Source organism: Strongylocentrotus purpuratus, unplaced genomic scaffold (genome assembly GCF_000002235.5).
Source record: "Strongylocentrotus purpuratus isolate Spur 01 unplaced genomic scaffold, Spur_5.0 spur5_scaffold_5, whole genome shotgun sequence".
Classification (NCBI taxonomy): Eukaryota; Metazoa; Echinodermata; class Echinoidea; order Camarodonta; family Strongylocentrotidae; genus Strongylocentrotus; species Strongylocentrotus purpuratus.
In genome coordinates, this window is record NW_022145611.1 from 33,726,048 (window position 1) to 33,751,058 (window position 25,011).

Here is a 25,011-nt window from a genome sequence, read left to right on the forward strand (position 1 = left end):
CAAAGATGCAGTCTGCATTTAGACTCAAATAAATGAAAGACAGTGTGAGGAAAATATACACGGAAAACTGAGTATAGCTGCTAGGTAATTGCATCTATTCGTTTTATTTCACACACTGTTTACCAGACACAGTGAATCAATGTGTGCATTCTAACATTGCAACATTATATCTCACCTCTTTCTCATATTACGCTACCCTGGCTGAATATGGATCCAAACACGGTTACCATAGCGACTGGTTATTACCGCACAGTATTCATTGTTCATGGTAGCAGACGTTGAATTGTAGAGAGGGATAACCCTTAGAGTGTTTGCAGTGAGATATAGATTGAAAGACAATGGACCAGGTTCTTGTTTGGAGGGAGAAAGGGTATGATTCATCACTGACAAGTCATTTCATTACAATAGACCCCACAAATTTCAGTTCTGTATGAATATGCTGTTTGTTGATTGGGGTAAATCATGTCCAAGGCCTTAGGTCTTGAGCTATGTATGAACTTGGTTTGGTTTGGTGGGAGAGGGGTGATGTCATTCCCCAGTTAATACTTCAAATGGAAATCATATTTGGGTAGACATATTAGATCATCTTATCCTAAAGAGAGATAAAGAGAGAGTGAGTGAGAGTGAGAGAAAAAGAAAGAGAAAGAGAAAGAGAAAGGTAGAGAGAGAGAGAGAGAGAGAGAAGGAGAAGAAGAGAGAGATAGAAGAGAGAGAGAGAGAGAAAGGTGAATAGAGTTAAAATCCTAAAGGTATCAAAAGACATGAGTCAGAAGATCAGCTTATCAATGGCTTAGAAGCAGAAAGGTGTTCAGTAATTATCATACCATCGACTTTAAGTTCCTTCTGTTTCTCACTCAGAGCGTATCCATAATGTAAACTTAGCAGATATCTTGCCAAAAACATTCACCACATTACACCCCTCTGCTGTATTTAAATGATGCACTTATGAGAATGCAAGCTTTTCTCCATTTTATTCATGATAATACAGTCACACCAAGGAGACCAGCAGCAGACTGATAAGAGACCAAACATGAAATAACATTACCCCAAATGCAACGATAGCCGAGATTTTTGTTGGTCATTGGTCAGTTGGGGATTGGTTTGGTGATGTGACTGGGGTATCATACTATAATATGAGAGTGACTGTGTACCTGTATCTGAAGTGATAATATCATTTTAGTCATTTTAGACCTGATAAAACCCCAGAGACCGACATCATACCCAAATAGACTGAACAAAATAGTAATGAGATTTTGTCGTTTATGATTTGGTTTGGAATCGGTTACATGTAGCTGTGTGGCATGGGTAAGATACCAGAATAGGATAGTCAGAGTGTACCTGTACCTCCAATGTTAATATCATTTTAGTCATGATTCATACCAGGTTGATGTCAATACTGGTGCTGTTTCTCTGTTTAAACAAGGCAGGGATATGTCCATGGGGACATGGTGAGGGTACATTACCGTCAATACCAGTCGTACATTGACTGGATTCCGGCAGTGTCTATTTACAGTGCTTTTAGTGTACCCCCAGCCCTCCAGGTACATGCTGTAGATGTCACAGACAAATAAGAAACTTCAAATAAGATGCTGTTTGATGAAACATGACATCCTAAGGATATGTGTCTCACTGTCAGATGGAAATATTAAAGAACCACCTTTACATCGATACAGGAAGTTTATCCCTTAAATATGCCTATTTTTTAGAGTTGTCTACCACCTTATCCTCATTTTAGAAGAGTCGTCTGATTCACAGTGTAGTATGATACTTTTGTCAAGTTAATGTTTGATTAACAACTTAATTCAGTAAAATGACAAGTGAATTTTCTAGAAGATCATATCATTCTATACACCCCTGGGAATCAAATTATAAAAAATTACATGACTTGTTTAAATGTACAGTAGCAGAATTACATGGAATGTTGACGTAGGATATTCATACCATACAATAAAAATCTAAACATGAAATTTAGCAATCTCACCGATTGTTTCAAGTTGAATGTATAGATCATTAACCTGCCCAAAATGGAAATAAATAAACAAAACATTTATTTCCAATTGCTTTTGTTATTTGAATTGCATTTTTATTTCCCTGGATTACATCAAACTAAGCTGTTCAATTATATTTCAGTTAACCAAAAGTCATTGTCCTCTAGCAGTGCTTTTTTGATGAGCTGATATCGATGGGATCAACAGATAATTTTCTTACTCGGTTTGTCAATCATGGAAAATTGGATGTCTGGTTTTGTATTGTGAAGGTATAGGAGTTGGATAGTGGTACAGAGATAATGAATTAAATATGGTTACCAGTGTGGAGAGGGAGGCCTGCAGTATGGTCTAATTAACAAGAACCTTTATTTGCATTTTATCACACACTATATCCCAGGGTAAGCTGTTTGTAGCATGTAGCTCACTTTAGATTCCATTAGGGACCTCTCTCTCTCTCTCTCGATTTCTCCTCTCTCTCTCTCCCTCTCTCACTCTCTCTCTCTATATCTCTTCTCTCTCTCTCTTTCTCTCACTCCCACTCTGTACCTTCCTCCCTCCCCCTTCCTCTCTCTTGCTCTCTCTTGCTCCCTTCCCCCCGTTCATTTCTATAAATAACATTTCCCTTGTTTTTTCTTGTCTCAATTTACATTATTTTATTTCTTTCTTCTCTTTGTTGTGATTGAGTTTAATAGATTAATGATTTTGGATGCTCTTTTGTGTAAGATGTTGACTTCTTATTTTCTGTATCCACTACACCACAATGCATTACGAAGAAGCACTGGTATGTATTTTTTGCTCACGAAATGTTGCTCCTCCCCCTCTCTCCCTTTCCGATCAATCTCCTTCTCTCTTAACCTCTCCCCTCTCCCTCACCCTCTCCCCTCTGTTTTCGTCACCCTCTCTGTCTGAGTCACTCAAACCTTCACTTGTTGACCAATCTCCCAGCTATAGACACTGGGGAATGATATTTCATTATTATCGTATGAATTATTCAATTAGGTCAGGCGCAACTGTCAATTAAAATAGAGACAACTCAATAATGGGTCAATGGTTGCCTTAGGAAGCTAAGAAGACCTACTTGATGTCGTTAGGGTGGATGATAATCCCCCGAGCGATAAATAGCTGGACCAGAAATCAGTGTAGCGGTATTTATCACCACTCTTGCAATACACAGTGTGGGATATATGTAAAAAACAATAGAAAGATTTCATAAAATATATTTGTTATTTGTTCTTTTACAAGTTTACTTAGAAATGCTTACAAAATCTATTACCAGGACTGTTGTTGTATTTTTTAGGCTCAGTCAATAATTTGATTTCATTTGGAACAATTTTTAAAGTTTCATATCTTGTTTATTTAATTATCTGTTATTTCACCCCAAGTTGTTTGTATCTGAACTCATACAAGTACATTGTTTAAACTGGATGTTGCAGGAAGCATCATTGGTGGTGTAAGAATTTGTCATATTAATCAAATCTATTGCAATGTTGGAGTACTGCTGATATTCTGAAGAACTTGTTTGTTTTCACCTTTTAATTAATTCATCATATTAGCTAGGCATGTTTTTTAGATACATATAATATATACATGCATATATATCTAGGTAGTTTAATGATCATGTTTTGCAGTAAATCTCTCAAAATAAAGCTAATCAAAGCAAAAATGAAGAAAAAAAGCAATCAATTTACTGATGGAGATGGATATTGGTAAAATAGACTCATGTGAATTGAGGATCAGAACATCCACAGTTTACAATCTTGGGACCTAAATAAGCTTTGAGATCATGAGTGCTGACAGTAGTTGATGGAAAGCATGATCTAGTTTGTATCATTCCCTCTGATTCACTCAGTTTACACATTCATGAACGAGTGGGGTGTGACTAACAGAATATTGATTGACGGAACATCCATCTACTCAATTGTGTTTACATGGAATATGCCTATCTGTAGATCTGTTAGGTTGGAATATATTCTGACAGGGTTTGAAAATCTCCCCTGTGCAAAAAATAAATAAATGAAAGAAAATCCTAATTTTTTTCTTTAGAAGAAAATATTATGTGTAAATCTTGACAAAGTGCTGTTCATTCCTTTTGGATTCATGATACACATGATAATTTGACATTAATTATCACAATTTGTTTACAGGCCTGGTGCATTTTCACTTGAATATATTACCTGTAAAATAGTTATGCAATTCCAAGTGAATTGAAACTGAATATAGTGCGTAAACAGACAATGTCCCGAGAGGTGTGGTCTAGTAGATAAGTCACCGGATTATAGATCACAAGGTACAGGGTACAGCACTAACATCCTTTGGCAAGGTGTTCATATAAACTGTTGCCACTCCCCACCAGGTATTAAATGGGTGCCCAGTAGGATGCAAAAGTCATTATAGTTGGCTTAGCATTGTGAGTATATGTATTTATAAAGAAGACATTTTCTGAAAACTTGAGGAGTGCCACATAGTCTTGTCCATATTTTAGTCAGTTTTCAACTGAAATCAAAGTAAACCTGATGATACTACACCAGTTACACACAAATACATGCAGGTATAGAAAGCATCACACAGTGAGTAAAGATGCATTGGCATACTACTAATGAAGTGTTACAACCAATGATTCATGCGCTAAGTACAGACATTAGTAGTTTGATTGACAGGTATTGATTAGAATGAATGTGTGTGCTCTGCGGCTGATGAATGTTTATTATTGCTGTAATCTAAGAGACCTGGTAAAAATACTTCTAGAGAATTCAACATCAAGCTTAAAATGCTGTCATAGCAATAATTTTAAAGGAACAGTATATTGAGGGGTCAGTGACACAAAGACGTAATTCCATTTTGGCCATTTTGAGAAAAAGTGGTGTATGTGTCACTGAGCACTTTGGCCTTAAAGAGTTTAATTTATGTTTCACTGTGTTGGGTGCAGTTAAGTCTTTGTGTTTTCTGGAAAGCCCAAATTTTTCTGAACATTTTAATATCAAATACTCATTTTGGCAAAATATGGAATTACGTCTTTGTGTCACTGAACCCTTGATATATTCTCTTTTATTGGGCATGAATCAACTCTTTAATGCTGGATGAAACATATTTGTATGAAACATTTTTAAACCAAAATATTACTTGTTATGTTCAAATTATAAATAGAAATATGACTCTTATGCTTGCTTATGTTTTCTTCAAATACAATTCGAAGTATATGAAACCTACTTAGAATTAAAATGTTTTAATTGCATTTACATCCAGTTTCTGAGAATATATTTTCATGACTGGTTTGTGCTTGTTATTCTAGTTATTTGTATGACAGTAAATAACAAATAAATATATCCTTTGACTTTAAATTATTATGCCAAATCAAGAGAGAAGAGAATTATATAAGCAGTAAGAATATATATCTAAATGTTCACATAGGCCTATCAGAATTTTAAGCAGAATGATATCTGAGGCTGAACAGAAGCCTCAAATTGTTTCATGAAGGCCATAGGATATAAAACAGATAATCATCAGAATGAAAACGATTCTCTCATGATGAATTGCAAAATGTTGATCAGATATAAATCCTACTCTTCATCAGACGTGATTATTGCAATGAAATGTGTATCTTTTTGAAATTCAGAGGAAATTGTGAAAATCCTAGATCCTCAAACCTTATGAGGCCTTACGCACAGCTTTCATCAGAAAAGTATTAGTATTTACACAGGAAAGCATTTTGAATTCCACTCTTGAGATACCCAGAGAGAGAAATTGAAGCATCGAGGGAACTAGGTCACCATCGACTAGCCAAGGAGTCGTTGTCCGCCTCAAAATGGCATTTTCTCATGAATCTCATAACCATAAGTGCAGGTGAGGGCTGTGCCATGCCAGGATGACCAGAGATTGAAATTCCATGTAAGAATTAAGGACCTGTTCTGAATTTCATATGGACATGGCTGGCTTGATGGTTGAAGTGATTTTATTTTTATTAGATTTTGTGGGAGCCTGTCTGTACTCGACATGAAAGGCCAATAACAAATTTGGTATTAAAATGGGAATATTTGCTCGAAAAACTGCTCATGTTTTTTTTTGTAAGGTTTTTGTTTTATTAATGGTATGGTTTTTTCTTGAGGCACCATTTTGACATTTCTACATAAGTTTGACTCACAGCTCCTCAGTATGCTCATGCATTTCATTCTTACTCTTTTCCTTCACTGTCAGTATTTAATTGGAACCCTGGTTATGTATTACCATGAAAGATCCAAGCAAGTTCCAATTTAAATTTCTGGACATTAACATTTAATAGGCAGGGAAATAGGCTATCAGTAAGATTCTACTAGGAGATTTTTTAAAACATCTTTTGACCATGTACAACTTCCCTTAGAATCAATGTGTTCAGATCTTCAGAAGATAATGTTCTGAACAGTGATAATTGCTACAATAATCTTGATGAATGATGTAAGATATGCATATATTGGGAGCTGTTTGTTTTTTCCTTTTTTTTTCTTTTTATAGTTCCTATAAATGAAAACAGAGTTAGGGCTGAATAATCTTTTTTCTTTGGTAAAGAAAATGGTTGGAACTGTTTAAAGAGTGTGGCAGACTGGCAGTTTCTATTTCACCATGGTAAACTTGTTTAAAGTGGAGGGCTAAATGTTGCAGAATTGCCCTCATAAAATTATTTCTATTCTGATGTGACCAATAGACGTTCACAGAATTCAGCAGCTCATTTCATCACCTCAAATTCAATTCAAATGTTTATCAAGTTAGACAGCTAGATCCTTTGAATGATGATTTGTATCCACCTTTGCTGTAATAGCGAGGTACAGACGGTTGAGGTGAGAAACTTGATATTCCCTCAATGCCAGCAGTGAACAACTGAAGAAAGAAACCGTCCTTAAAAGCTGCATTCCCAGTGCACAAACAACCAAGATCAATCTACATTATCTCATGCATAATCTATTGAGTTGTCATGGTAACTTGACATTTTAGAAGAGACTTGAAACTCTCTGGAGCCTCATTATCATATGGAATTGGAAGGTGTATTCAAACCAAAGTTACCTGGGATTGACTTGATATCTTTCAAGAATGAAAGAAGAACTGAGATTTAGCGAGATTTTAGATGCATTCGTGTTAGAAATATGTGAGCTGTCCTTGACTGACTGACTGTGCCTTGTTTTGTATTCAATTGTAGGCAGACAAAATTATATAAAGACCATAAATTAATAATATATATTAAATAATGAAAAAGCTACAAACCTTGGTGCTTTAATTTTTGTCCATTCTTAAACTTTTTATCAGAAATACTTACCTGTGAAAAATGATTTGAAAAATCAATTTTGAAAAGGAAAATGAAAAGCATGCTTTAAGACTAACCTAGTTCAGAAATGTCTGAGTGCTATGCTATTGCTGTCACATGTTTCTAAAAAGAAAAATGGAGCAATTTTATTGATGAGATTGCTATTAGTTGCTAGGATACTCCATTTAGGTTGCTTTTTACTTGAGCGGCTAGTCAGATTTATGATTCATCTTAGACCAATGAAACATGACATCGATACCGCACTTAAAATCCCTCTCGGGGGAGAAGGAAAATGTAAGATATCTTCTAAATGCATTATTCATAAAGTATGTTTGCACATAAACACATTAATAAACGTTTTTTTCCAATTCAAAGGTAAACATTTTATGTACTAGGTAGTAAAATACTGAACTGTTATTCTCTAATGTTCAAGTGATATTTTAGATTGTAATACCTGAACCATTTTTTTCATTCCATTAATTTTTTAAGTTTCTGAAACTGATTTTCATATTGTGCCTTTATACAAACTTCAATGGTAAAAATAGCACATGTGAAGCAAAGTTTGTCATTATGATTTGTTTTGCATGTTTTGTTTTAGCAATGTTGGAAATATTTGCATTTTGGGGGTAAAATGCAGGTACATACAGTGTCTTTTGAATATGTTACTTATCTTGTTTGTTTTCTTTTACCTCTTATGATACATTGTAGCACCTTGCTCAACATTTGAATTTTAAGTGCAAGAAATCTGTGTAGGTCGATGTCAATCTTTCTTATTCAATATCAAAGTAACAATTCTATTCACTTTCATCTTGAAAGATGTGATGAATACAGCTCCAGCATTTTACTGTTATCTCATCCATACATCACACCAGTGGTCCACATAATTAGAACTATTAGTATTCATTCCACATCCATACCACACTCAACCTGAGGTACACTACTGCATTTGAATTGACTTTCCCATCAACTCAAATTTGTCCAGATTCTCCTCTCTAGGGAAGCCCCAAGGAAGCACCCTTTTATTGACATTTTCTTGACAGTGGTTGCTTAGTTTCCACACCATTTCATCTCGATTTGAGGTGAGGTCAGACATTAGTCCCATTCACACACTACACAAAAATGAGATTGCGCAGTTTAAATCCCATTTTACATTATTTTCACTCGTTTTCACTTGTTAAAAAAAAAAGAGATATATCTATTGGTAAATTTCTCTTCTGCCAATCTAGGTTGTTAACACCAAGCCCTTTGTGTTTACACAGAGCACAAGGCAATATAGTCTGGATCATTCACACAAATGCACTATTTGTTTGATCAATTAGTGAAACTAATTAGTGAGATTTGAGTAGTTCATGAACAATAAGAAAGCTGACCATTCTGATCCCTGTTAAAACAGTAATTTTTTGGAATTTCACTAATTGCTTTGTGTGAATGACCTTGTGTATAGGAAGGGAACACACCTAGTAGATGGATGAAATCATTCATGCAGAATTAAGTTTGTGACTCTCTCGTTTGGGGAAGATTTACGCAAACATGGGAAGTATTTTATTTTTCTCACACCTTTATGACATCATCACTGCAAGCAAAGAAGGTTATCCCAGCCTTCAAATCTCTCTCCTTTCTTTGTAAATCAATGCGACATCTTTCTTTTTTGTGAAATAGGTCTCTACCTTCTCCATCTTATTTCTTTTGCTGGAACTCTCTATTGTCCTGAGGTCATTTTATGTTATATTACAGACATCTTCAAATGAGAAAAAGTAATCATAATAAAGCGCCGATAGTTTTATTCGATTTTTTCTTCAGCTTTTAAATTCATCACACCCCCACACCAGTGAAAGGAGCAATAAACACATTTCATGTCATAAAAAGAATGCTGGGCAGCATTATAGTACCCATACTACCCATAAATGATACATCAGTCTAACTAATAGGGTACTAAACCTGTTCTGTGTTACATCTACATACATATATGCACTTTACACAGGGGGAAGATTTGGCAATGCACTACACGTATTTCCCTAAGGCCTATAGCTACCTCATTTGCAATGCGCCGCTAAATCACCTTTTCCTTGTTAGCCTCCGCTCTGGTATGAGGAAATAGCGTTGACCAGGGCAGCGGCAATCCCATTGATAATGGATGGTCAAGCATCACTCCTCAACCTTTCATTTCTATTTGTTAGGAGTGGGACCTTTCCCATATGCTAAAAATAATCAGTCCCAATAGTGTAGATCGTGTCTCTTGTATGTATGTATGAAGTATTTTTTATTGTGAAAGAAAGATAATGGAATGTGGTAATTTTCTTTCTTTCTGTTTCTTACTTTCTCTATCTGTATTTCTAGGTCATATGTTTTTTTTGTGAGTATCTTTTAGTTGTTTCCGTTTTTTCTCTGCACCTGTCTGCATGTTTTCAGCTTTTTTCCCTCTAATTTTCTTATATTTCTAAGAGTTGACTTGTCTCGCTCCTTCTAACAATCCCATTCTTAATGTCAAGATACATCTATGACTCAGGAAAATATCAAGACCTGCTTCTATGTCACTTTGAACATCTAATACACCCGTTGATTGACAGCATTGATTTGTTGAACAAATCTACTTTTTAGCATGAATGCAGAGCAAATAAAAAGGAAAGCAATTCAGCCAACTTCCAATTTTCATCCAGCAAGACCTGTGAAATGGATATTGATGGATTCTAAGACAGTTTTGTTTTTTAATGGTATCCAGTGAAAATATAACCTAGATACTTGTGATGAGAAGTAAATATATATGATGCCCTGAAGGAAGAAAGCTGTCATGAATACATATTAGATATTCATAGAGTAGTTTATCAGTTCATATCTGCTGTGGATATGTATGTATGCCCAGAATTGGTCAGAAAGGAGATCAAAGTATTCATAAATCGGACAGTCCTGTTGACAGTGGTTTGATTATATATCTCTTATGTATTATAGAATGTAATTACCCCAGCTTTAGAAATCTTTGCTGTATTTGCTTTGAATAACAAGTCCGCCAGATAGTGAGGAAAGGCGATGGATTATTCGCAGAGCAGTGGACTTGAAAGTGAAGGTCCTTGGTTCAAAACCGAGATGAAGTGCTAGTTCGTGTTGATGTTTAATATCAAGTTTAGATAGGATAAGATAGTAGTAGTAAAAAAAAAACTCTGTGTGCTTTGAATCCAATGAGTTATGTATTTCTTTTTCAAGCTTTGTCGTAATAGAAAAAGGAGAAATTAATAGCTTACATGTAGCTTGGCTTATGAGAGTAGTTTGTGTCAAACTCAGTTGGAGTAGGAGAAAATTATAAAAATGAGGACTGTATGCTTGAAAACAATGGCAAGCCTAGTTAAGGTAATGTATTAGGGGAGGTAGAATTAGAAGAAGGATAAGTATATTCTTTGAATCCAGGGGCCAGTTAGGTTAAGAAAGTAGCTGAATGGTTTTGTTTGCTTGTTACAGTAGCAGAAACAAATTATTTCTTTGTGCTTAGAATCCTAGCCTAGGTAGGGCAAGTTTGTAGGTGAAGGGTTTTGTATTCTTGTTTGAAGCTCAATTCCATATTAATGAGAGTGGTCAGTGAAGGGTTCCCCTCTCACCTCTCGGAGTACTCAGAAGGACTTCAACTGATATCTGATATCAGGTCAGAGTACTCGATACGTTAGGACCTTTCACATCCATCTGGGATAAAAACATCCACTTTTTCAGTTAAATCAAGAACATAATTAATTTATACTTGTCACGTAAAAGGAGTTTTGTGGATGTTTGTTTGATACCAATTATGTCACAAATATTTATGAATTCTATATGATCAGAGAAACTGAACCACTGCATATCTTGTTAGTACAATGTCCATGAAAGCTTGACCTTTCAAACATGGTCCAATCAAAGTTCATATAGTCAAGCTATAGACTATGATTTATATAGAGTAAAAAGTCATAGATTTGTTGCTGTAAAGATATAATCAGAGCAATTTATACAACCAACCATGTTCCTTGGTATAATATAAGATTAAGAAGTGGGAACGCACCTGTCATTGGCCTGGTTCTCACAAGTTGATTAGACTCTAACTTGTCTCTGACTCATTGAAGTTAACCCAGGTGAACGGCTCCACCTTGTACTGTAGCTAACAGGGAGAATTGATTTTATAAATTGGGCTTCTTAAATTATGCGACAGGTGGGTTGCTCCGTGAAGTGCCATCCAACCTTCTTTCATCAAGTCTATAGGGTAGATGGCAATTTTGACCTACATTGATGTATCTGTTATCTATTTTAATTGAAGCAATCAATGAAAGCTTCTTTCACTACACACTGTATCACTTTGAACATGTACAACCCCTTGCATTAGAAGGAGGTACTTATGCATCAGTGGCGGTTCCAGAATCTTGACTCGTGGGGGGAGGGGGGGGGGGGGCAACAGGTTCCAGCAGGGCAAACACCATGTCCATGGTATTTGTTAGTGAGTTTATTAAAAACTTTAAATATTTTAAAAGAAGGGGTGAAGAACAAAATCTTAAAGGTGCATTCTTTATGCAATGAGAGCTGGTTTAATATAGAAAGGGGCGGGTTCCTGCCTTCTGCCCCCTTCTCTTGATCCACCTGCGCTTACAGGGAGCAGATGTTTCATGTCATATTCTGACTTCATGATTTTTAACTATTCACAGCTTTGTATATTTTTGACTACATATACAACATGCAACATTTTGTGTCCTCTTAATTTCTATTTAAAGTTCAACAATTTTTTTTTTTTTTTTTTTGGGGGGGGGGGGGGGGGGGGGGGGCTTGAGTTAAAATTGGGGAAGGAGGGGGGGGGGGGGCTCATTTGCACTGGGCTCCTGTTAATTTTAGGCCCTAGTAGGTAATTGATGATTTCTTGTCCATTTAAATTGACAATTTCATTGCCAGTCACTGTTTTAATGTCATGTCAATCAATATCTCTGTATATCTCCCAGGGGCATTTTACATCATTGCCTACTTGAACTGGCATACAAATGAAGGAAATGCATGGGCTCTCACCAAGTCACTCGGTAAGAAGTGCCAGCCTTTCAAAGTCATTCAAGAGAGACTTGAGTCAAGTTTGCCTCAGGTTTGTGCATTGTGATGAGCAGACTTGGGCTGGTACCATGCCCAGTTTTTCCTTTGACTCTAATCAGCAGTGGCTTCACCATATGGAATCAATGATTGTCTTATTTCTAACAAAACTAGTACATTTTCCTATTTCTAACTAAACTAGTACATTTTCCTACCTGACTTACAAGTAATCATTTTTGGTTGAATATAAATGAAATATATATTATTAAGGATGATTTTTCTTTGCTCATGACTTGAATATGTCTTGAACTTGTTTTATTTTGAATGATTTGGCATTGGGAGCATGTTTCTTGGTACTCGTATGCGGTAGACATATTTCAGATCCATAGGCAGCCACAATTCATATTATGAAATGTTGTGTGTTGAGTCACATATAGATACACGGATATAGATTCCTTCTTGGCTATGTAGTACTGTATAACATGAAATAGTTTGACATGCAACGTGATCAAACTGGATGAAAGGCATTGAAAACTTGAAATCTTGTCTGTAAAATTTCAATCAGATACAAAAATGCAGTGATTTGTATAGTTGTATGATTTGTTACATAGCTGTCACAAAGCCATCATTCATTTAAGACTAATCAGAGATGGTATGACCAATGTTTAATAACAGATTACTAAAAAGTGATTAAGTTGATAACCTCAAAATCCCAAGCAACCCAAAAGTCTGTGTGAAAAGGATGTGACATAGGGCGCGTTCATGCTTGATTTTGACGGCCAGAATCAGGCATCTGTTACGCGTTTAGTTTAAAACACGGTTGCGTCTTAGCTTACTTTTGTAGAATCACCGAAAAACGGCGATCACGATCGCCGATCGTAAACTCACAAAAAGATGCGTTTACAATTTGTAAACGCGTTTAAATGGGGTCAACGCACTGACCTCTAGTGGGTCTACGTAGCATGCACAGTGAAGGTTTGCGAATCCAGCTGGAAGACCAATTAAGGCCACACAAGGAGAATTGCCTGGATGAGCCAGAGAAGTAAGCATGAACACTACATCGTGGAACTGCGATCACGATGAGCGTTTACGATGAGCGTTTCAGATCGCTCATTCTGCCTTCAAAATTTAAGCATGAACGCAGCCATACTGTACCTAAGAGACCCTCAATGTTAGCCATAAGATTGGCACTAATGTAACAGAGCTTTCAGGTCATTCTCGATCAGAGGGGCCCTCCAGAGAACGGGTCGTATCAGAAACTGTTGACTATTGAAAAAGAATACATAGACTGCTGTTACTGTTGATATCCCTACAGACCTCTAATGAATGAATAGCAGGTGCTCTACCCCGAATGCTCTCGCTATTCCAAGTTTGAAGCAATCAATTCATTTCCATTGAAGAGATTTCTTTTAAAGAGGAAGCTGTGCATGCCAAGTAGCAACAGGACGATACTAGAAACGTGTACCTCATGTGTGTCTGGGAGCAAGTTTTTTGTTTTTGTGAATGACATATTGACATGAGCATGAATGGTTCTCATGTATATCTCTGTGAACTTGAAATGTTTGTATGGTAACATTTTCTTTGATATAAGGGGGAAAAACTGGCCATTATGGCTGTGCTGTACCTTATTCAAGATTATATCTTGCCTGCCAAAAGTTAGTCAAGTTAACAGAGTGAAAAGGTTGAAGGAGTAGAAGGAGTAGGAGTGGAAGATCCAACCCAACCATCTACCAACGACTTAAAAAAAAATCTGGCTCAGCTTACAAATTAATGAAGAATCACAGCTTTATTATATCTCATGCTAAAGATAGGTGATACAGATTCTTCCCTGATAAAGATATTTCAATGTCATTCTGATATTTAATGGGTTGAGTTCTTTCTGTTTGTCTGGCCATTTTTCTTGGTCAATTTCGAAAATTCCATTAGTACTATAACTTCATTCCTATGCTGTGAGTAGGGATCCTCAAGAATGGTATAGGATGAATATGTAATGCAGGGACATGCCAAAAGGGCATAAACTCTGTGTCAAAGAATATGAGTTAATGCCCTTCTGTCTCTAAGGAGCGATATATTGTTGATAGGAGAGGATGTGTTAACCATGGATTAATGATTGAGGGGGAGGAGCTAGCAAGGTGTGCTTATGATAGCCACCTGTACTTCCATGCATTTAACATGAGAGGGCATTTGTTATGAATAGGCTTTAAGCTCTCGATATGTGTTTTATTCATGCATAGCGGGGTAGTAAATGTATATAAAGGGTCTAAAACAAGGTCAATTTGAGTTTTAATGTTAGAATTATCGTTACTTCTTATAAAAAACCTGATCAGTGAATACATTTATGATTATAATGTTCATTAATGTTCATTAAGGGATTGAGTTGATTGGATATCACAGTACACAGAATACAATATGAGATACACTTCAATTTGTGTAAAAATAAAATGGTTTCTGCTTACTAGAGATGATAATGGAAATACATTAAATACTTTATTTTGAAGCCTGTATCACCCACAGTTTCAGTATGAAAAATCAGGGGTAGAAGGAAAAGGAACCCACAAAATCCCAACATTAAAGAGAAACTGATGTATTGACACAAAACCACATTATGGTGATATTTGGCATTCAATCAAGATTTATAAGTGAAAGATTAGATACACTTGTGTGATTGGAATCAATATAATCCATTTTGTATCTATTACACGATACACTGGATGTGGTAATGAATCATAAACGTCTATGATTTATATTTGTTATTGTTTTTTATGAGCAAGAAAGGTTTGAATGTAGATTAGGACATCACAGAAGATTTTGAGAATTATAGGTTTATGTGAAACAAGGTCTGAAACCTTATGAAATATAAGAAAGTCTCTACTCTCTAGCGCCCTGTCTCTCTTTATCTGTCTGTCTCTCTGTCAGTCTCTCTCTGTCTCTCTGTCTCTCTCTCTCTCTCTCTCTCTTTCAAATACAATAAGTGACAATTTATTACTCATAGGAGATAGTGATGGCAACACAAATGAATTGTAACAGGTATAATGTTGGTGAATAATATCTATATTACTTTCCCAATTTCTTTTCCTTTGCACCTTGCATCCTGATCCAAGAATTGTCATAGTGATTTCTGCTCTCAATCCTTACCGCAACCATTTGCATGATCAAATTGTTTTCCCTCTATAGCTTTTTAGCTTTCTTCCCCTGTCTTGTCCCAAGCCTTGACGTCACTTCTTTGCAAACGTCACACAAAGATGAAGAGAATTTGACTCTGTTTCTATGACCAAGATACGTTCGAGAATCCAGCTGAAGCATACGTAGTCCGGCGTATGAGTCAATGTGAGATCAATCGCAGGAAATGGAGGGGAAGTAAGATGAGCTTGGGCAAATTTGAGAATTTCATCATGCGAGATTCACAGAATAGAGGAGGTCGTGTTTGTATCTAATCTGTCGGATTACATTACAAAATAATCACTACATATGTGCTTACCCATTTCCCCCTGCTGCTGAAGGCATATGTTTGGTTGAATTCGGTTCTTGCAAAAACAACGTAGATGTGCACTTATGTTGTTTTTGTTTTAGCAATATTCTTGACATTTATATTCCCTTTTATCAAATCTCACGTTAGATAAAAATAGATGGACTTGGGTGAATGGAGTACTAGTATATCTGTTATATTGGAATAGTGTTGTTTCAAAAATGTGGTAACATATAATGATATTTCATGGAGTAATCTCTATTTTTCTACTTCTCATATGGCCTCTGGTTTCATTTGTATCATGTTACTCAAGTTTATTTGAGGACCCCTTTCTAAACACATGAAGTAGCATCCATGAATGATTACATCTAGTTTGAATGCTTGTAGGCCAAATGATTTGTACTCGAACCATGCAACTAAAGCTGAAAACATGTTGTTCTATTGATCCAATGTGAGGTGCTTCAATAATAAATCTTATAGAAACAGAAACAAGATATCATGCTTAGAGCATGAATCAATGTAACCTGGCTTCTATTTCGTACGGTCTGGGGTATGATTAGAATATGAATAATGACATCAAATTGGCAACACTTTTTTCATTATGGGAATATATGCATTCTCTTTCAGAACATGCCAATGAATGCAACATAAAAAACACAATTCATTAAATTTATATAAAAGTATTTAGTCCCATTTTCAATAACTTTTATTTGAGAGGTGGAAAACCTTTTTACTTATTTAAGATATTATAAAGTTACTTTTCACTGAAATCCACAAGAAGCTAACAATGTTTCTTTTGTTAGATGAGACATCTGGAAAATGGTTATGAATTTGAGAATCTCTGTTTTTGTATCTGAAAATAAGAGAGAGATGGACAATATTTTGCATTAGAGTAATAACTAAAGGTTAGTAAAGTAATATTGTATCATTGGTCTCATAAGGAAAACTTCAAATGAATCTTCAGCCTGAATTCAATCTTCCCTTCTTGGGTTTCTGTCTGAGGCAATGAAGGCATACTCTCCCATGCCTGGCGCTCTACGATCCCATCGCTTCCCCTTCACCCCGCAACTATTGTTCTAAATGAAACACAAGCGGTACAGGTTATGAATCATTGCCATTGCCTGAGGGATGCCTGAGGGACAACTGTCGGTTCCCTCGCTAGCCAGGTTCATAGGCAAAAGGAAAGGCTTGCTTGGATAGCCTACTGGTGGCTAAAAATTCATTAATCATACCTAGTAGGTTTCATATTCTCAGGAAATGGTATGAGGAAAGCCCTCAATGGACTCTGTCTAGAAGTTCTCGTCCTCCCCTGTGTCTCTCTTCTCTATCTCTCTCTTTCTCTCTCTCTTGTTTTTCTCCCTCTCTCTGCATTTGTGTCAATTTGAAAGGGGAGGGGGTGGCACAGGAGATTTCAGGCATGCTTATAATTGTGATGTACTGACAATATCGGCCATATTTTTGTTCAATGAAAATATCTGTGTGAAAGATTTAGGGTTAAGATGGGGTTAGAATTGGGTTTGTGTCACTTGTAGGTCTAAAGGGTTTACTTATGTTTGGCATAGTGGTGGGTTGAGGGTTAAATTAGGAATTTGGGTGAGCATCAGGATTTGACTCCAGAGCAATAGGTGCTGAAGCATATGGTTAATAGTATAGTATTTCTTCTTCTCCATGGATATAAAGAATACCCATATTCTACTTCTTTGTATGCACCCTACATCCAAGGTTGCCTGCATTGAACAGGGCTGTCTTATTGAAGATTGTATCAAGATCTCACCTCATGAATATTCATTGCATTCCTTCATGAATCACAATTTATATTCAATAGTCAGGGAAATAAAGACATATTCCTGTCAGATGAATGACCTCTCTGATAAACATCTTGGTATAAACATACCTTACTCCTGGGATACCCAACATATTGGATGTTTTCAATGTTGAGTGTAAATCAACTCCATGAGATTCCCCCATGGACCTTGAAACGAGATCTTCATCTCCAGCGAGGAACGCAAACTGAATTATGCAATCTTGAACTTCCATCTCACTCAAGCGTTTTTCAGTGGGAGGAGAGATACTTATCAACTGAAATTGTGTTTAGAGATTACGCTCTTATTTATAAGTAGATCCCACAAGTGGAGGGACCAAGAAGGTGCTTGAAAGGAGTTAGGGTTTGAAGCAAATTAGCACGAGAGGTTGATTTGATTTTCTCTGTCTTGTTGCTCTATGTTTACACACACATTTTAATTTGTAAAAGTAAATGCCTTTTTAAAACCACATTTTGGGCATTTTTGTAGCATGCTTGCCATAACATTTTTCTGAAAGCATGAAGTCACCTCAGATACAAACAATTGGTTTAAAGAATTGTTTCTGGAGCACTTAAAAACACTTTGGAAAGCAAAGACAAAATAAATAGTTTATCACTTAACAATGTTTTGAAGCATATTTGGATAGGTACATTTGCACAAAAGCTACCTCCTTTCTCACAAGATATTTAGGTCTTGGTGCATCATGTTATTTACCATGTAAGGAAATACTTTGTAAAACTAAAAGCAAGAAAACAGGTAGCTTACAAGTCAATGTCCTTTAATACGTATTATTAGTGCAATTATAGCATCTTTTTTTCATTCTTCATAGCAGATAGCCGCTTATGGATATTATTTTTAGGTTCACGATACTGTGGTTTAAGTTGCTAAGGCCTTCCTGAACTCCTAATCCACAAAGTGTTGGGTAAAGAGTACGGGTGAGGAAGAGGCTCGCCATGCTAATTGATTAATCCTTGCCATGGGAGGGCAACAGAGCAAGGGATCATCTCAGGATATTTATAGCATTTTATTTTCAGAACAATCTCTCTTTAGGCCTGTCTTCATCAGCTTGAGTTTGCTTATGTGTATAGCTTGTGTGGTCTACCGTTGACGGCTGTACTTTAAAACGTGTTTTACAGTGCGGGTAAAATTTGAAATCCGTGCACTGATCGTACAGTCAGTCTCTGAAGTGCGCAAGCGCCAATGTCGGGTTTATTTTTCAAGCTTTTTTGCGATGAGCGTATCGGTCTGGTGAATACGTAATTTCAAGCTTCGGGAAAATAGCGGGTTATTTGGCAAACTCGAGCTGATGAGGACTGGCCTTATCTGAAATTTTTCAGTGGCATTTGGGATATCGGAGGCTTTGCTGTATTTGATAAACATTACCACTGGGTGATTACTTCCTTCATCCTTCATCCTTCCTTTATCTTTCATCCTTCATTCTTCATATTGAATAAAAAGGAAGAGAGATTAAGAAGAAGAAAGTAATGGAACTATAGAATGACTTCATGCCCTTATAATTCATGTGACCTTGACCCATGGTAGTGGTACATTCATCTGTGATCTACTGAAGATTAGAACCTACTACCTGTAAGACACAAGTCTGCTTCGTCATACTGAAGAAGATCTCTCAACATTCTAAATTGCTTGAGACATAAAGGATGAATAAGGGATTAGGGGGCGGGTGTGGTGCTTTAGTAATCTTACTATCAAAATACCCCCCAAAATATAAACAGAAATACCCTGTGAACATAGTCATCACTTTCGTTTGGCTCTATATGTTTTTTTTTGTTTAAAGTTTTGTTTAAAGTTTTTTTTTTAATGGTAGGTCTTTAATAGAAATTTAGACCAAAAGTTTATTTCATTGAAATAAATAATATGAAATACTAAAAATCTCATTCATATATGACGTGGTAAGCTGCTGCCAAAAGAACTTTTACCTTTTTCATGTATATGAATGGCAAGTGTTCGCAATGAAGGTGCTAAGCATATTCACTGAGTTCTGAACAGAAATGTGAAGTATATTACACACTTTTTGTGAAGCGTAATACACTTTATGTTATCGTTGAAAAACGGCTGCGGTTTGCCGTTTCTTATCTGTAGGAGGCTTAAGAGTCCCAACTCGCTTTATACATTTTTGATTTACATTGACTTAAAGCAAATGCTCATTCTCCAATAAGTGCTTTAACTATGCATGAAAGGAGTATCATTCCTACAATATGGAGATTGAATGTAAATATACACAAGCTGTCAAACAGAGTAGAGTAAAGATTCAACCACATCTGTAACCATGACGAGAGAGAGAGAGAGAAAGAGAGAGAGAGATAGAGAGAGTGGGGGTGAATGCACTGGGATCTAAGTGCATTTTGAGAAATGATATAAAGGGATGGCATCAATTGGAATGAGTGCAGGTGTGTTTACACTGTGCAGTGAGGTGTGATGTACTCCGATGCTATCCTCCTCCTTGGCCAACCCATCCCCCTCAAAAAATAAGAAAACCAACATATCCCCATCTCATCATTGCAAGACCGGTCATCTTAATAAATGTTTACACTTGACAGGACTGTGCATTGGAAGTGCATATGGAATTCATGATGTACTCCAATTGTATCTTCTTCCTACCCCCCCCCCCTCCCCCCTCTAAATCCATCTCACCTGAACAAGACCAGTTATTCCATCTTAATAAATGTTTACACTTGATTGTGCAATGAAAGTAGGTTGGGCATTGATGATGTCACCGGTCCATGCCTCCTCCGGTCCATGCCTCAAGGGAAGTCAAGATTGCAATAAGCTGTGAACTCTTCTCATTCAAACAGAGATTCAATGCAGACAAACCAAAACATTGGTGGCAGGAGCATAAGTGCAGATGATCATCAACTATCATTCTTTTGTTTCGATAAAGCTGCACTAATATTTGTGAATCTTGTTTGAAGACTGAATCTCTGTTGAATAAAGCAGAGCAAAATGTCATTTTCTTCTCCTGCTGTATGGAGAATACTTCAAAATTTGTTCTTTACCACTCTTTGGCAAGTCGAGATAAATAATAAAAACAATTGAAGAAAAGAATTCTCTTAAAAAATAATAGTTTTAGTGTAATTTTGACTTATCCCCTTTCCAAATTGGAAAATACTTCTAAAAGGATACATCTTTTTCTACACACTAAATCACTATTTTGGGGCTAAAGCTTTCCACTGTAAATTTTAAGGAAATAAAATGAATTCATGCATGATTCAACCACTTTTATTTTTTACTAAAATTTGTACAGAGTGCTTTAATGATAAGCTGATGTTTATAGATGGTGAGCAGGTGATAATGATAGATATAGTGAAAATGGGATTTAGATTGATCACACTATCCTTAGGCAAACCAGAGTTTGGGGTCCATGAATTCTATCAGTGATGGGCTTGGACAGTCTGGATTAAAGAAGTGAAGAGCTTGAGGCCAAGAATGCTTGAATGAAAGATTGGACAGTACAGAGGGAGAGGCATGGCTGAAGACATCAATAAAGTCAATCCAATCGACCTAGGAGGGAGAAAGATTGAAAAGAGGTGGAGCGGAGATTGCTGGATGCTTTCGTGATGAGAATATCTAACGGTACCTGATCATGCATTTGATGCAGGCATTTTGGATTTAAGGTGTCACAAATGCCAAATCGATTACCCTGATAAACATGAATAGGATACTAAACTAGATAGAACATCTTCCTACATGTTGTGTGGTGTGCTAATAAGAGATCCATTGCCTTGATAAACGAGATGCTATTAAAGACTGGAAGAGAAGGAAAGGGGCGAGGCATATCGTAATAGATATTAGGTGCTTATTAAACCATGAGAGATTTAGGAGGAGAGAATATGGGCGGGGCATATGGTGCTGCTTCATAGGGTGGGTGTAAAGCTGTTCGTTGGAGCATGGTAGTAAGGTGAGATTGATGAGAAACTCAGTGGTGAGACATTGGGCGCATCAATCATCAGAGGTAGATGAACAATGATACAGTAAAACATTTTTGTAGTCAATATCGTGCAAGATATAAAGAGAAAGGGTGATTTGAATGAGAGAAGGGAGATGGAGAGAAAGATGAGGGGAGAAATACAGAGATGGAAAGAGAAGGTGATACAGAAAGAGAGGAGAAGAGAGAGAGAGGGAGTAAGAGAGGTAGAGAGAGAGAGAGAGAAAGAGAGAGTAAGAGAGTTAGAAAGAGAGAGAGAGAGTAAGAGAGTTAGAAAGAGAGAGATTTAGAGGGCGCAAGCATGTGTGTGTGTGTGTGTGTGTGTCTGTGAGAGAGAGGGAAGACTAACGATCAAGTCAAGTTCTAACTTCCCTTCCTAGGGATAATATTCAGAATAAGAATATTGGATTTCAGAGATCAATCATAGTATAGTTATGATATATACCAGGTTTGAGAGAGAGAGAGAGAGAGAGAGAGTACAGGTGATATGGTGTGATATTCTCACATATGGGAGCCTTCTGTAAAGGTGTAGAAACCTAGCCATTAGGTGCTTATATCATCTTGGCTGTCAGGTCACACTCATCCAGTTTCTGGGGACAATAAGTCTGTATTTATTCCTGAATGACAGTGGATTTTAATGAAAATCAAATGTATTTTCTTTCACATAGAAATTTGTTATGTAATTCATTGATTTTAATTTACTTGATATTTTTGCATTATTTTGCAAACCTACCGGACACGATTATTTCAAATTTATAAGGTGAAACGTACTGCTTAGTTGCAACTGTTAATATTTGTTATTTACTTCATTTCCTGTATAATGATGTTTGACACTATTCTTGTACGATGGTTTTGATTATTAAAGTTACTCATCATGTGAGAGATAGAGAGAGAGAGAGAATTTCATATTTGGACATTCAGAACTAACTGTCATTATTCGATCTTCTGTTCTCTCTCTGAACTCACTTTTCCTTCCTCCCTCCCCCTCCCTCTTCCCCTCCCCCTTCCCCTCCCCCTCCCTTCCCTTCCCACTCTTCTGCCCTCCCTCCTAAACATTCGACTTTGATTTGATAGATATTGTACATTTTCCATAGCCTCAAACCCATATTATCCTGAGCGACAATTCACGGGGGTCTAAAAAGACTGTGTAAACTCAATAACATGACATCACCATATATTCTAATCAATCGATTTCTTATCATTCTTCTAGGAGAAGCCTCGCATCGAGCGTCTCCTAAGCTACTTCATAAAGCAACCACAGGTATATCATCATCCAAGAATAGCAATAAAACCAGGAGTCCTGCTAGAAGTCTACCTCATTTACCACGCACAGATTCGCTTCCAGAATCCTCCGTTCCATCACAACCTAAGGTATTAACCTATTCAATATCTTTTTGGTATAACACAAATTTTCAATCGGCTTTAGCCTGAGTTATGTGAGGCTTATCATTTAAAGGTTTAACATATATCTTTTGTACATAGTCAACGTATATCTTATTATTTTTTACAAGCTTAATATCTTTTACAACTTCATGCTTTAAGTCATTCAAAGTAATATTAATCATTCAAGTGAAAAACAAAAGTACTTAAATTTATGATAAACCTGAGAGTTGTTTGTTATTTCCTAGAAATCATTACTGAATTGTTTTACTTTGTTTTCGTTTCTAATGTTAGTACAGCATTTGTTTAAATAGTTGGTAACAATTGAGTAGAGCTGGTGAGTATCATTGTCATGGTCAGAAATGGCTTAGGATTTGATGAAATTAAAGGAAGAAAAATTTGTAAAACCCTTATAATTCATGTTGTGATAGGTTGTCAGATCTATGACAATAGCTGGACCGTATAGCTTGAGTATAAAATCGTGACCAATGACATTGACAGTATTCTTCACAGTGCCTTTAAATACGAATTTGTAAGATATATTAGTTTACAATTAGCTTTTCACTTCATATTGAAAAATGTTTTTGTAATTTGCTGGAAAAAACAAGTTACTTAACCATTGAAGTGTCATACTTCTGGAGCAGTACACTTCATTCAAGCAGACTCGATGTAGAAAGCAATAAAACATTAAATCCTGTGCTGAACTCCTGGAGGAAATTGAATTTTCAAAGAGAAATCTGGCCAAATGGCTCAATTTCCGTCAACAACAGTCAGCGTCCCCGACCCTAGGAGAAACAGACATCGCGACTTTCTCAGAGAGCATATCTTTAGCAGGGGCTTGATGAGAATTAATTAGCAAGATGGATGATGATAATTGTTGATCTCTGTGGATTTGAAATGCTAAAGGTCCAGGGTAGGATGAGTCACGGAAGAGATCTTCTCTCTATCTCAATTCTTAGTTTGAACTTGGGAATCAGGGTTTGGTGGGCCGATTTGAAGATCGGAAGGAAGGAAGGAAGGAAGCGGGAGTCACGCAGGCTTTAAGCAAGCTTTGAGAAATGTAATGTTGCAGTTAAAACAGGGGCAGTTTGAAGTAATGGAGCTCTTAATGAGAGTAAATCTCGATGAATATTTAGAGTGGTAGTTCCACATGTAGTTTTCTTACTGCTGTTCCTTAAAATTTAAGTCTATTCAAGGATCTGTGTTCCATAAAATTGTTTTTTCTTTCTCCATTACATTATACAATTTTAGGCTAATTGTTATTCTACTCTGAATTGTCCCCATTCCCATGTCTCCTCATCTTCCATCAGCTATTATTCTCTATCAGTTTTTATCCTCTTCTCCTTTGTCTCTCATTATTTCTATTTTACACCTCCACACTCTCTCTTTCTCTTGCTCTCTTCTTGACAAACTCACATTTTCTCTACCATTTTTTCTTTACTATTTTTTCTTTCTCTCTTTCCAATTAATTCTCAGGTTCTTTCTCCCATTCCCTCTTAATTCTTGCAATTGTAATATTTCTCTCATTCCATCTCTTTTTGTGTATGTCATTTCATCTGCTGAGAGCCAGAAAGACATAAACTCCATATAAAAGTAACTATATGATTTAACACAAGGACTCTTCCTACACTAACATATTGTAATCATACATTGTACCTCTCTTATATGTGCCTATTCTTGATATCCAGATTCCATAGCCTATTGATGATAGTTTAATCTATTCTAGAATAGTGCCAAGTTTTAGAGAGATAAACTTGTTGCCATGGTAACTTTATTTGTGAGGAAACAGCATTGCCAAGTCACTCAAGTTTAGTCATTGATGAAAAGTATAGGACTATAGGTTGTATTCATAGAAGACATATGCAAAATTGAATTGCAGTTGCTTCTTAAAGTAATGGATATTGGCATATGTAAGGATATGTTGCCAACAAAACCTTACTTATGCCAAAGAAGATATTTAAAAAAAACTTCCTCTGTCTCCTTTTTGATGATAAAATGGGTTAAAGTAAATACTGTAACAAAATTGTGACTGTGTTGTCAATATCAAAATTTTGTATGATATTTGACTTTAAATCTTACCCAAGGTGTTGTACAGGCTTTAGATTTATCTTTCTCAGAATGGGATGTATTATGTGTTTAGAGCT

The 25,011-nt window shown here is 36.3% G+C and overlaps 1 protein-coding gene across 1 annotated transcript in view; it reads left to right on the plus strand.

The window, feature by feature from the left end:
- LOC577727 (spastin) overlaps positions 1–25,011 on the plus strand; it is a 55,812-nt gene that overhangs the window by 15,841 nt on the left and 14,960 nt on the right. The window contains exon 4 of the mRNA XM_030999540.1: positions 22,698–22,858. Coding sequence (XP_030855400.1) covers positions 22,698–22,858 — 161 coding nt within the window. The remainder of the gene's footprint in view (positions 1–22,697; positions 22,859–25,011) is intronic.